Source organism: Sebastes fasciatus, chromosome 15, assembly GCF_043250625.1.
Source record: "Sebastes fasciatus isolate fSebFas1 chromosome 15, fSebFas1.pri, whole genome shotgun sequence".
Lineage (NCBI taxonomy): Eukaryota > Metazoa > Chordata > Actinopteri > Perciformes > Sebastidae > Sebastes > Sebastes fasciatus.
The window spans coordinates 7,372,503-7,386,802 of NC_133809.1; the positions used below are offsets into that span (position 1 = coordinate 7,372,503).

At 39.4% G+C, this 14,300-nt stretch overlaps 2 protein-coding genes across 2 annotated transcripts in view; one reads left to right on the forward strand and one right to left on the reverse strand.

The window, feature by feature from the left end:
- Nucleotides 1-1,939, reverse strand: part of nin (ninein (GSK3B interacting protein)) — a 29,030-nt gene extending 27,091 nt beyond the window's left edge. Inside the window, exon 1 of the mRNA XM_074661774.1 lies at nucleotides 1,510-1,939. The gene's annotated coding sequence lies outside the window, so the exon portion shown is untranslated. The remainder of the gene's footprint in view (nucleotides 1-1,509) is intronic.
- Nucleotides 1,940-3,158: 1,219 nt separating this feature from the next.
- Nucleotides 3,159-14,184, forward strand: LOC141751978 (lysophosphatidylserine lipase ABHD12-like). The gene is made up of 12 exons (XM_074609681.1): nucleotides 3,159-3,261; nucleotides 7,224-7,326; nucleotides 7,546-7,665; nucleotides 7,821-7,851; nucleotides 7,928-7,973; nucleotides 8,349-8,475; nucleotides 8,577-8,614; nucleotides 10,462-10,541; nucleotides 12,519-12,601; nucleotides 12,716-12,794; nucleotides 12,896-13,029; nucleotides 13,947-14,184. Exons 1-12 carry the CDS (start codon nucleotides 3,159-3,161, stop codon nucleotides 13,993-13,995), a joined length of 993 nt encoding a protein of 330 aa, XP_074465782.1. The 3' UTR covers nucleotides 13,996-14,184.
- The last annotated feature ends 116 nt before the right edge of the window (nucleotides 14,185-14,300 follow it).

Consider the following 14,300-nt stretch of genomic DNA (forward strand, 5'->3'; position numbering starts at 1 on the left):
CTGCATTTTTGTGCTGATTTTTGGGTAAGAGATGATGATGACTATGGAACAAAAGCAAGTTTCCTGCATTTTGATAAGCAAACTGTTGTCATGAAGAAATATCTCTTATTAGCTTCAATTGCAACTTCACAATCTGAAGTGACTATAAAACAATATAAAGCTTAAAAAATTTAATCAGAAAATGTTTTCAGGAGAATATTTTTAGAAATATTTAAGAATAACATTTGATTTAGCATATATTTGCATATATTTTAAAGTTGAGTTTTAATATTAATTGAATTTCCAATCACCCACTATACCACTCTGAAACGTAGTTTTCCATTGGTCTGCGATTGCTTTATTTCCCCAATTTCTATGACTTTTTTGTGCAAATTAATTCTTGTACTTGACCCTGTCTTTGATCAGTTACCTGTCCATTATCATCATGCAACATATTCTTAATCATATTGCATTTCTATTATCTTTTGCTTTACTTTGCACAAGAAAAACAACTGTATAAACTTCTTTGCAAAGTGCATAATACAAAGATGAGATCTAGAGTAAACAGGATGACCATTATTTGCCCACACTGCCACAAGGTTAACCTGACATCAAACTACAATTCACATCTACACACTTCCAACACTTTCATAGTCCAAGTTGATGAAATTTGAGGAAAGATTTGCATGTTTTGGAGTTATACTGTGACACAAATCAAAACTGAGCACCACAAAATTCTAATGAATTACTAATTTTTTAAATAAAAAGACTGACCCAAAGACTCAAACTGTTCCAGAGTCATATATCCATCACAGTGTTTTCTTTGGGATGTGAAAACAATGTCTAAAAGTAAAAAAAATTCTATATATATATAAAAAAAAATATATTCTATATATATAGTTATATATTATATATATATATAAATATATATATATAATATATATAAATATATTATATAAATAATATATTATATAAATAAATATATATATGTATATATATATTTATATATATAATATAAATATAAATATATATATACATACACACACACACACACACACAAACACATATATTCAAGGCCACATGTTATTCATAAAACGTTAAAGGCTTTGTCACAGACTTCTAGTCAGCTGTGGATCCTGTTATCAGTCAAAAAGACAAGAAGGACCACATCAAATGTAAGTTACAGTCTCATATTATTACCAGTTACTCAGTAAATGAATCTCCTTTTTTAGCATCACTCATTGGAAACACTGTCAACAGTTGTCTTAGTAATGTCTGAATACAGCTCGACTACACCGGAGTAAACTTTAAAGTCAGTTAAGAGCATGATAAAACCGTTAACTAACTAACTAACTAACTAACTAGTGAAAGGTGCTGCTCATAGGAGAGTGATGGGCTATGAAGCTAACCGGGCTAATTCATCAGCAGCATGTTGGGAGGAAACGGTTCGTCCGTTGGATCTCTGTTCAAATTCATCCCCCAAAAAGAGCAGTTAATAACGGTTAATATTGTTAGTTAAAATAAACTCACCAAAGTCTCCGAACTTGGACGACAGTTGGCTCCTTTTCCAACTCTATTTTGCTGCTTAAACTGAAACGCGGATATAATAATAATAAACTTTTAAAACATTTCTCCCGTTAGTCGCGTCGCGGTTCACTCGCAGTTAAAAAACGGTCCTTTTCCAGAGAGATAAATGAGCCGTTAGATTGAAGACACAGTCCGTTTACGTTGTTTTATATCCAGTAAATCCTCGGAGAGAGAGGTGGTGCTGGCTTTGTGTCCTCCTCGGTTGTGTCTCATCCTCCAGTTCTCCTCCTTGTAGCGGGTTTTTGAAAAGCGGCTGGTGGAGAGCAGAGAGGAAGGGGCGGTGACCGGTGACTGAGGAACCGCCTGACTGACTGGACACAGTCTGGCCCCCTGTGGACCAAACTCACACTGCTAGATTACATTAATACTTCCTTTGCTTTAAAATATAACGAAATGTTATTATTATTACCGGGATTATTCGACTGTTATGTATTTATTCAGTCATAGTCCGGCATAAACTGTGACCTTTTCTTGGCAGTAGCCGTTGGTTTGAAGTTCAAATTGTAGCATCCACCCATCTTTAGATACCACACTGTAAAAAATACTGTTACAAGTACAGTACTGCATTGAAAATGTTAGTTAAAGGTCCCATATCTTGCTCATATTCAAGTTCATACTTGTATTTTGTGTTTCCACTAGAACATGTTTACATGCTGTAATGTTAAAAAAACACTTTATTTTCCTCATACTGTCTGCCTGAATATACCTGTATTTACCCTCTGTCTGAAACGCTCCGTTTTAGTGTACTTCAACGGAATTGCGTTGCTAATGTTCTTATTCTACCTAAATCAGATCTTATTCTACCTAAATCTGGTTTTATTCTACCTAGATCTGGTCTTATTATGGAATTTTGCCCAATGATGCCAAAAACATTCTGCCTACTGCAGGTTTAAAGGAACAGTGTGTAACATTTCGGGGGATCTATTAGCAGAAATGGAATACAATTATTCATAATTCCCTCTGCCAAGGCCGAAGGCCTAGGAAGGAGGTTATGTTTTCACCGGCGTCGGTTTGTTGGTTTGTTGGTTTGTCCGTTTGGAGGATTACTCCAAAAGTCTGTGATGGATTTGAATGAAATTTTTTTGGAGGGGTGGTGTATGGCACAATGAACAATCCATTCAATTTTGGTGGCGATCCGATCAACTTTCGTTGCCCCTACAGTAGTGTTATTATGGTAAGGATGGTCTCTGAGTGAGGCGAGCGGCGTTACCATGGTTTTTGCACTCGGCGGCTCACGTTACTGCAGTCTTGTAAAGGGAGGAGTGAGCGGAGAGGTACTCAGTTGGTTGCTATCTGCAACCACACCACTAGATTATGGATTATGGAGTACTTTCGTTTTAGATACTTAAAGTACATTTTTGATAATACTTCTGTGCTTTTACTTTATTAAACTTTTGAATGCAGGACTTTTAATTGTAACAGATTTACATGTGGCATCACTAGACTTTAATACCCAGGATGCATTGTAGTGCACTGTTGTTACTTGTCAGCTGGGTGTGTTCTGTTTTGTTGTTTACAGTTTTTGAACTGATTTGACATTGTATGAAATGTAGATCAGCAGCAGCAGATGCATTCTTTCATCCGGAGCAGGAATGAAGTTAATTGGGTTAATGCTGTACTCTGTCTACGCCTCAGTGCCTGCCTTTATCTACCTGTTCCCCGGGATAATGACCTATATCGTATTTTCTCACATCGGTAAGTAATGTGTGTTTCCACTCACTATAAATCAATACTTATATCTATGTATAATGTCATAGAAAATAGCTGTTTGCGAGAACAACATAATGCTTCAGTAACCAGGTGGGTCATACACAGTGTTGTGGTTACTTTGTGAAAGAGATATGATGTTCTTATTCTAATATCTAGGCACAAACACACAGTGTGTTAAACTGAAATAGCATAAAGTTATGTGTTGTGGTTGCAGTGAAAACTAGAAGTGCACTCGGAGAACGCAGACCTCGGCCAAGGCAGGTTTCATGTACGTCGCTGCCCCTCCCACCCCACTCGCCATTCAGCTTGCCCCATCATCCACATGTGTTTTTGTTTATGTTGAGATCAACTGAACGTCGTGGAGCAGCATAGTGGAGCATCATCATATAGCGGAGCATCATCATATAGGGCATCATCATATAGGGCATCATCATATATAGCGGAGCATCATCATATAGAGGAGCATCATCATATAGAGCATCATCATATAGAGCATCGTCATACAGAGCATCATCATATAGCGGAGCAGTGTAAAATCACTTCAGTGGAAGTGGTCAGCAACAAAATAAAACTCACCTAAAGCATCGTTGTCACTGTTTGCAACAGTCACCAAGTGTGCCTTGGTCGAAGTTAACTGTAATGTCACCTGTTTGATGAGGAAAGCTGGCAGAAGGAGAGAACTGGGTGACGCGTCATCAGTTACACTGAGCATGTCTTAAAGCCTGTGGCGGCACAGGCTGAGCAGAGTTATTAAAAGAAATTCCTGAATCCGGATCATGATCCGGATCGCCACCAAAATCTAATGGATCGTTCATTGTGCCACACCCCAGCCCTCCAAAACATTTCATTCAAATTCATCGTGGACTTTTGGAGTTGTCCTCCAAACGGACAAACCAACAAACAAACCAACAAACCAACAAACCAACAAACAAACCAACAAACCAACAAACAAACAAACCAACAAACAAACCAACAAACCAACAAACAAACCAACAAACCAACAAACAAACAAACCAACAAACAAACCAACAAACCAACAAACCAACAAACAAACCAACAAACCAACAAACCAACAAACAAACCAACAAACCAACAAACCAACAAACCAACAAACAAACCAACAAACCAACAAACAAACCAACAAACCAACAAACCAACAAACAAACAAACCAACAAACAAACCAACAAACCAACAAACCAACAAACCAACAAACAAACCAACAAACCAACAAACCAACAAACAAACCAACAAACCAACGCCGGTGAAAACATAACCTCCTTCCTAGGCCTTCGGCCTTGGCGGAGGTAACTATCTCACTGTATATCACACACTATTCTCATTATGAGAATTTAGATGTGTAAAGATTCAATACAAGACCCATAAACCTACAAAGATTCACAGTTTTGATTTTATATATTAGACAATGTCATGTCACAAATATATTTATATTTCATATATAGTAAAATAATAAGTATAGAGAGAGGACACACCTCTTTCCACTCCTCAGCTACAAATACAACAATCCAGTGTTCAAACAGGTTTTCCGGGCGAGAACGTTTTTGTACTGAAAAACATCCACCATGCAGATGCAAAGTACTTTCTGATGAATGTGTGATGAAGACTTGTTCTACCCAGATCTGACCTGATTCTACCCAGTTTGGGTCTGATTCTACCTAGATCCAGTCTGATTCTACCTAGATCTGGTCTTATTCTACCCATATCTGGTTTTATTCTACCTAAATCTGGTCTTATTCTACCCAGATCTGGTCTTATTCTAGCTAAATCTGGTCTTATTCTACCCAGATCTGGTCTTATTCTACCCAGATGTGGTCTTATTCTACCTAAATCTGGTCTTATTCTACCCAGATCTGGTCTTATTCTACCCAGATCTGGTCTTATTCTACCCAGATGTGGTCTTATTCTACCTAAATCTGGTCTTATTCTACCCAGATCTGGTCTTATTCTACCCAGATGTGGTCTTATTCTACCTAAATCTGGTCTTATTCTACCCAGATCTGGTCTTATTCTACCTAAATCTGGTCTTATTCTACCCAGATCTGGTCTTATTCTACCCAGATCTGGTCTTATTCTACCGAGATCTGGTCTTATTCTACCTAAATCTGGTCTTATTCTACCTAAATCTGGTTTTACCCATATCTGGTCTTATTCTACCTAAATGTGGTTTTATTCTACCTACAGCTGGTCTTATTCTACCTAGATCTGGTTTTATACATCTGGTCTTATTCTACCTAAATCTGGTCTTATTCTACCTATATCTGGTCTTATTCTACCCAGATCTGGTCTTATTCTACCTACATCTGGTCTTATCTACTATTATTCATATGAATTGTATTGCACTTATGCAACCTGTCAGCTGAGTATGTTTTGTTTTGTTCTTTGTAGCTTTGAACCGGTTTGACACTGTATTAAATATTAGTTTCAGTTGAACATTCACAACACCGGTGAGGAGAGCTCTGCTGGATTCGCCCTCTGTTCCAGACTAAAATCAAGGAAAAGGGATAATTTTGTTGCTGCAGAGAGGAACTACTTTCACCCGTAGCAGAAATGAAGTTGATTGGGTTAATTCTGTACTCTGTCTACGCCTCAGTGCCTACCTTTATCTACCTGTTCCCCGGGATAATGAACTTAATCGTATTTTCTCACATCGGTAAGTAATGTGTGTTTCCACTCATTATAAAACAATACTTCCATATATGTATAATGTCATAAAAAATAGCTGTCTGCGAGGACAACATAATGCTTCAGTAACCAGGTGGGTCATACACAGTGTTGGGATTACTTTGTGAAAGCGATATGATGTTCTTATTCTAATATCTAGGCACAAACACACAGTGTGTTAAACTGAAATAGCACTGCAGATCTGGTCTTATTCTACCTAAATCTGGTCTTATTACCTCCGCCAAGGCCAAAGGCCTAGGAAGGAGGTTATGTTTTCACCGGCGTTGGTTTGTTTGTTTGTCCGTTTGGAGGATAACTCCGAAAGTCTGCAATGGATTTGAATTTTTGGAGGCAATCCATTAGATTTTGGTGGCGATTCGGATCATGATCTGGCTTTGGGAATTTTTTTTAAGAACTCCGCTCAGCCTGTGCATTAACACCACAGGCTTTAAGACATGCGCAGTATAACTGATGACGCGATCATGATTCATCACCCTGCTCTCTCCTTCTGCCAGCTTTCCTCAACAATCACGGTGACATTACAGGGTAGCGACGTACATAAAACCTGCCTTGGCGGAGGCCTGCTCTCTCCGACTTCACTTCTAGTTATACCTAAATCTGGTCTTATTCTACCAGATCTGGTCTTATTCTACCGAGATCTGGTCTTATTCTACCGAGCTCTGGTCTTATTCTACCCAGATCTGGTTTTATTCTACCTAAATTTGGTCTTATTCTACCCAGATCTGGTCTTATTCTACCTAAATCTGGTCTTATTCTACCCAGATCTGGTCTTATTCTACCTAGATCTGGTCTTATTCTATTATTCTTCTATTCTATGCATTGTAGTGCACGTATGTGACTTGTCAGCTGGTTGTGTTCTGTTACGTTGTTTGTAGTTATTGAACCGGTTTGACACTGTATGAAATGTGGATCAGCAGCAGCAGACGACATAATAAGTTGGCGCCAGCGGCCATCTTGGATTTGGCCCATTGGTAAAAAATCCAGGAATTTCTGGGAGGGACCTGGGGGCTACATTTTTTAATAAAGCTCCATAGAAGTCAAATCAATCAAAATATCTTATCCAGAAAATGAAATTGAGGTTCCAGACCCGACTATATTCAATACGAAACAATCTGATGTGATACGATATAAATGTGATACGTTACAATAAAATAATACAATGCAATCTGATGTGATACGATATGATAGGGCATGACAAAATACAACTTAAACTCAAACTGACCTTGTGCGCTCTCTCCTTCTGCAGATTTGGCTCCATCCAATGTGGATCTTAGCAAACCTCAAAACTTGCTGAACTACACATCCAACTTCTACTTCAACGTAGAGGAGGGCGTCTCAGTGGGTGTCTGGTAGGTCATTTGTGGCTTCCTGTTTTGTCCTTTGAAGTGCATCAGTACTTGAAAATACCCCGTGCATATCCGGTACAGGTGGCTCTTGAGTGAATAGGACCATAATCTACTCATTTATCTGCACAAGTAAAACAAGAAAAACGTCAGTATGTCTGAAAACACAAGCGTATTTGTTTGTCTCTCTCCTCCCTTGCTCTCTAATATCTTTGTGTCTCTTAGGCATACACTCCCTGCCAGCCAATGGGAGGACGCCAAGGGGAAAAGCCCTGAGTGGTACCGGAGCACTCTGGGAGACGGCAGTCCTGTTATTCTCTATCTCCACGGCCAAAGAGAGACCAGGTAGGACGAGAGCAGCGGGATAGAGACCCTTGACTGATGGAGTCTAGTGGGTATCACGTGACAGCTCGGGCCCCTGAGTTTATCCACAGTGAACACAATGCAGTAAATGAGCCACTGGTTTGTTTGTATTCATTGCTCTCATATCTTTTCTGCAGGGCCCTAGGCTACAGAGTGGACCTGGTGAAGGTACGCTTTCTGTTTTAAAGCATTTTCAGTTTTGACTTCCAGCTTTAGATCAAATTTCCATTTTTGTGTGTTGCAGGTTTTAAGCGCTGCAGGGTACCATGTCATATCTTTTGACTACAGAGGTAAGATGCTTATTGTTGCTCCTCAGGTGTTTCCATTGATATTTCTGCTAAATAATATGTTGTTTTTGGGGTCCTGGATTTGTCCTAATTTTATGAGGATTACTCATAAACATGACTGACATGATTCAGAAGTCCGCTTCACAAATTTTGTGACCTCAACTGTAAGACGTGGTTAAATGCAACCCATGCTTTTTGGCAAACCACCCTGTCAGGGATTCTTTCACGACAATGACCGGCTCGCTGTACAGTATCCATTACTTTTCAAATAGTTCATTCAGGTCTAAAACAGAGCACATATCATGTTATTGCTGTATTGTCCTGTCAGTCTATCTACAGTCATGATTTTGAAGCTTTGTGTGTCTATGTTCTAATGAGGTTTTGGAGACTCCACTGGGAACCCCACTGAAGCCGGACTGACCAGGGACTCCGTCTCCCTGTACCACTGGGTCAAGAATCACAGCAGAGGTCTCGTCTGTGTGTGGGGACACTCACTCGGCGCCGCGTCAGTAGCTCTTCAGTAACATCCACTGTCCATGACACCAACAGACACAACAGGAAAGATCAGAAATGTGTTAACACATACCTGTTTTTGTTCTCTTGTAGGGTGGCAACCAACACTGTAGTGAAGTTACAGGAACAAGGTGGGTTACTGCATTAACATATAAACCCACACAGGTGAGTTTAATCAGTCTGGCTGATTAGATCTCAGGTGTGTGTGGACGTTCTGCAGCCAGAATAACTCAAAAACCTGCATTGGTGACTAAATATATATATATTTTTTTATTGAACTCTTTCAACAATACAATTTACATGGAGCAAGAAAATGGAGATTTTACATCATAACTTAAAAATGATCAATATATGACATGGACAACATGAGAATAAAGACAGAAAAGAGAAAAAATAAAATAAAATAACATAAAATAAAATAAAAACATAGAATAAGTAAGAATAAGCGACATGATGACATTTGGTACAAAGGGAGTTGACTAGATATTTTTAATTTATACAGTTCTTGTTAAAGCTGAAGTAGGCGAGATTGGAGCAAATATGATTAAGAAAAGCTATTTTTATAAAACGGTCGCTATATCGTGACAGTAGTACATGAAACAGGTAGCCTGAAAAAAATCATGTGCCTCTGTTTCCTCGAGTGCTCCTAACGGCATCTGCAAGATTCCACATACCGGAGAAAAACAAGCAGTAAGAGCTGATCTGAGGTTCGTGTCCATGAGAGCAGGCTGTCAATCTCTCGCAAACTCTGATCAAACGGTCAAACTAGGCAGCACTGATCAAATGTGAATCAATATTATGTTACGTTAATGTCTATTTCTCTCCTCAAATGTTTTCAGAATCATCTTGTAGTGTACTGTTTAGCTGTAAAATGAGAAAGTTTGTGTCGTGGTAGCCATTGTGAATTCTCTTAAAGGAACGCCAAACTACCGGTCACATGACCCGAGCACAGCCAATAGGAACGCTTTCTCTCTGAAATGACCTGTGACTGATTGGTAGATTTTCTAAAGCCTGAAAACAGAGCCATGAGGAGATGCAGAAGTCGAGTTATCTCTCAGAACACTTGAATTACAATAAGCTGAAAGGTTATTATGGACTTTTTGCCCAATGATGCCAAAAATATACTGCCTACTGCCACTTTAATATTTTCTTTACATAATAATTTTTCGTATATTTGCGATGTCAAAATAGCTTTTTTTGTTTGTTATGACCTTGGAGACAGAGTTTGTCACAACCTGGCTCTCAAGGCCATGACAAATAGGGAGAGACACCGTGGTAACGATTAAATCAATTAATTTATTTAACAAAAGTAGAGTAAATTATGCAGAACAAAAAGGATCAAAAGGTAAGGAGTGTGAATATCAGTAGTATCAGTAGTGTGAGATGTGCATGGAGAGTGTAAATGGTGTGTTGTAAAATGTATAAAACAAGCAAAGAATAACCAAGGAGAACCTAAGGCCGCCACATGCCCAGGGACGGTGTCTGCGGGGAAAGAGAGAAAGAGAGAGAGAAAGAGAGAGAGAGAGAGAATGAGTCATGAGCCTATTTATATCATATATTTATCATGACTCTACAGGTGTTCCCTGAAGGCCCTAATGGCAGGTTAACAGGACTATATAGGCGACAGCAGGGGTTCCCACAGAGTCAAACAGATGTTGCAATTCAACACAAAATAAGTGGAAATTTGGGGTTGTTTGAAGCACTTTAGCTTTATGTAGAGTATATGGTATTTACCGACAAGACACAAAAGCTTAATATAATAATAATAATCATTATTATTATTATAAACTGAACATCTTGAACTGTACACTGCATTTTGTGTGCATGTACATTATTCTACAATACAGTATATTACACCTAGAAATTTTGACTTTACAAGCCTTTGAATTCAAATTGAATACCTCATCCATCAATCTATGTTTTGTTTATTTTATAATCTGTTTATAATCATTTTTTGTTATTGTCTTTAATCCACCAGGGTCTGCTGTTGATGCTTTAGTCCTTCATGCTCCATTCACATCTTTCAAAGAAGTCATATTCACTAGTTCCTTCGCTAAGGTGAGTTGTCTGTCTGCAGCCCCTCAGCGTGTTTACCAACCCATGAAAACTCAGTTGTCACAAAAGAATGTGCAAATACTAAGACGTGATGTCATGTTGTTTCTTTTACTGCTGGAGGAGGAAATGTTGTGGGAAAATAATTGAAGTAATTACAGAGAATCTTTAATTAGATAGTTGAGACTGTACAGAGGCTGAAAGAGAGACAGGAAACACTGGTTGGTCATGTTTATATGACCCAGCTGATTCATCTGAGACCCACAACTAGACCAAGTTTAAATGAGTAGATACAGCAATAAAGCCTCAAAAGAAAATATTTCTTTTTATAGATGCAAATATCAGGATGTGTTAACTATGTTGAAATCGCTTAAAGGAACAGTGTGGAACACTTTGGGGGATCTATCAGCAGAAATGGAAAATAATATTCATAACGATGTTTTCATTAGTGTACAATCAACTGAAACTAAGAATCGTTGTGTTTTCGTTCGCTTAGAATGAGTCCTTCATATCTACATAGAGAGCGGGTCCTCTTCACAGAGTCCGCCATGTTGCTTCACCATGTTTCTCCGAGGGATGCACCGATACCGATACCGATACCAGTATCGTGTATCGGGTATCGGGTATCGGGTCCGATACTGTGCTCATGTACACATACTCGAACTCGCAAAACGGCTCCGATACCACTTTACGACAGCGTAACATTAACCTCTCGTCAGCGTCTTTCGCGCTCACGCTCCGGGCTGGTGGTGCGCCCGACCCCGCGAGGGCCGGGATCCCATCTCAGGCGGCGCGCGCCGTGCTTCACTTTCACTGCGCCACAGGATTTTGCTTGCACCCTCTGACTTGCGTGTGCGTTAGACTCTTTGATCCATGTTTCAAGTCGAGTCGAGTGGGTTGCAGACATCGCCGCAGACCCCTAGCGCCTTTTACGTGGGCCGAGCTCGCCCATGCCAGACTCCCCAGCCTGCCGTATGACGCTCACACCCTCCAGCTGGCTGTTAACGAGGGTCTTTTGGCACAGAGAGGTACTGGTATCGGTACTCGGTATCGATACTCGGCATCAGTACTCGGTATCGGCGAGTACCCAAATGTAAGTACTTGTACTTGTACTCGGTCTGAAAAAAAGTGGTATCGGTGCATCCCTAGTTTCTACAGTAGTCCAGAACGGACAAACCAAACACTGACTCTAGAGTGCAACCCGGCCTCACGGGAAGGCGTTTAAATACCACGACATTCCGCGTGTCATGAGGACGCATTTTAGCCTTTTTGTGTGTCATTTGTACGCCATGCAAACGTCCGCAGTTAGGTTTAGGCAAGAAAACCACTTAGTTAGGGTAAGGTAAAATGTCATGGTTGGGCTTAAAATAAGTACGCAAACAAAGTAAAACGCGTACGAACACAACTACAGAAAACACGTCACAAATGTCGTAAAACACAAAACCAGTCAACAGCGGTCTCGAACATGGGTCTCTCTTACCGCAGCATTTATACACAAATGCGTTAACATTGCAGTCAGTACAGGATACATGGCGTAAAAATGACACGCGGAAATCAAGAAAAACATTTATTGCACGCTAAAATGCCCTACGTATTAATGTAGCATTCATACACCTTTTTCTGCAAACGGGCTGCAACCTTTTTTACGTTACCTGAAGGCCACCGTAGTTCTGCAACACACTTGTGAAACTGTGGTAACGTGAGCCGCAGAGTGTGAGAGATTATGGTATGGATGTCTTCTGAGCGAGGCGTTACCACGGTTTTGCACTCTGCGGCTCACGTTACCGCAAAAAAGGAGGAGTGAGCGGAGGGGTACTCAGTTGGTTGCAGTCTGCAACCGCACCACTAGATACTGCCAAATCCTACACACTGTCCCTTTAAACCAAATTACTATTTCTATTCTGCAAATATCTGTATGTTATTATAGTACACAGGAAATTGCAAAAATTGTTTCTACTCACTTTTAACCCTGTGTTCTTCCAGTTTTACCAATACCTTCCAGGATTTGAGAAGTTGGTTTGTAGCATCTTGGATAAGATCAACGTTTCGTTCTCTAACGATAAAAAGTAAGTACACTTAAAAAAGAAGAAGCTGTGTGCACAATAATATAATTGTAATATGTTATTCAGCTAATGAAACGCATCCATATCTGACTGTGAATATGTATTTCATCCCAACAGTGTGAAGATCTTGACCTGCCCGACTCTTTTCATCCATTCAAAGGATGACGATACGGTCCCTTTTGAGATGGGTGTCAGGGTACGGTTGGTCTTTATGTGTGCTTCCTTTGACTGTTTAGATCATTTCCTCGTGGATAAAGCTGCTGCCATGTTGAAAATACTTTGCATTTTTGTCTCCAGCTGTTCAAGATAGCCCTCCAGGCTAAAAAAGACAATAACAGAAATGTTACGGTTGAAATGATCACCTACAGCGCCGATCTTGGATACCTACACAGCCACATCTACAGAGATCCCAATCTGCCAAATGTGATCGGGTAAGTTTAGTCAAACCTGACATGAATTTGGGCAATTTGTAAACAACAACTGATGCTGACACAGGTGAATAGGGCAAAAAGTGTAACCAATAGATATCGCCATGAAAGTTGATTTCTTACATGAAGGCAATTCTTTTTTGTATTATGAGTTTTTGTTTAAATATGCAAAAGAGGCATTATCTAATGCTAACTGTTGGTGAATTTAGTAGAAATCTACAGATGCAAACAGACAAAGTAGTAAAATAAACACCTAAATGTGTATTTTGGATGTTTTCTTTCCACTAGTCTGAAAGAAGACATATTATGGAAGCAAAATAGCCCAAAATCTCAAAGTTGACCAGTGTATGAAAACCATGTTTTTGACTGGTAGTGTCTCCCCTTAACTAAAGTACAAGTTCCTCAATATTGTACTTGAGTAAATGTAGGTATTGCACCACTGGACGCATTAACAGAGCCGTTATGAATTGCTTCATCATGTTCCCGTATTTTGAACGCACATGTTGTTTGAGGGAAGGTTACATTTCAACCACTTACTTGTGATATACACTTTATAACGGCTACTAGAAGGATTTAACAAACATATTTTAGCCCTTAAAGCCCTCTGGAGTTACACATAAGCACAACCTTTTCCAGCAAATCTCTGAACATCTTCCTGCTTTGAAGTAGAAACATTATGTATATTAGAATGCCTAAATGTGTATTCTGGATGTTTTCTTTCCACTAGTCTGAAAGAAGACATGTCATGGAAGCAAAATAGCCCCAAAATCTTAAAATTGACCAGTGTATGAAAAACAATTTTTGCCTGGGGTGTTTCCCCTAAATGTGTCTTTCATTAAGTGTTTTTCCTGTAAACCTTGTCCATAAAAATCAGCAAACAACAGGAAATAAATGTAATATTCGATCTGTTTTGGTTGCAGGAAATTTCTACAAAACCTGACTACATCAGCTCTCCCTCCTCCACAGTAGTAAATAAGGCCCAGGTCGTGGAGGGCAGCAATGTCAAATATGTATGCTTATATGATTGGATCTCGCTCTCCACACTGACTCTTGGTTTACTGTGTTGGTGCTAAAAGATTGTAACAGACATTTTTTTTTTAAATGCCAGTGCTTTGACTCAAGTGCTTTGACAATAAAAAAAAGTGTTCAGAACATAAAAACGTGTGCAGATGTGATTTCTGAAACAACCCACAGTTCTTGTTCAGTTCAGTGACTTGAAGGTTAAAGGAACATTAAATGATTTGTAAACATAAAGGCCGCCCTCGGTGGTGAAA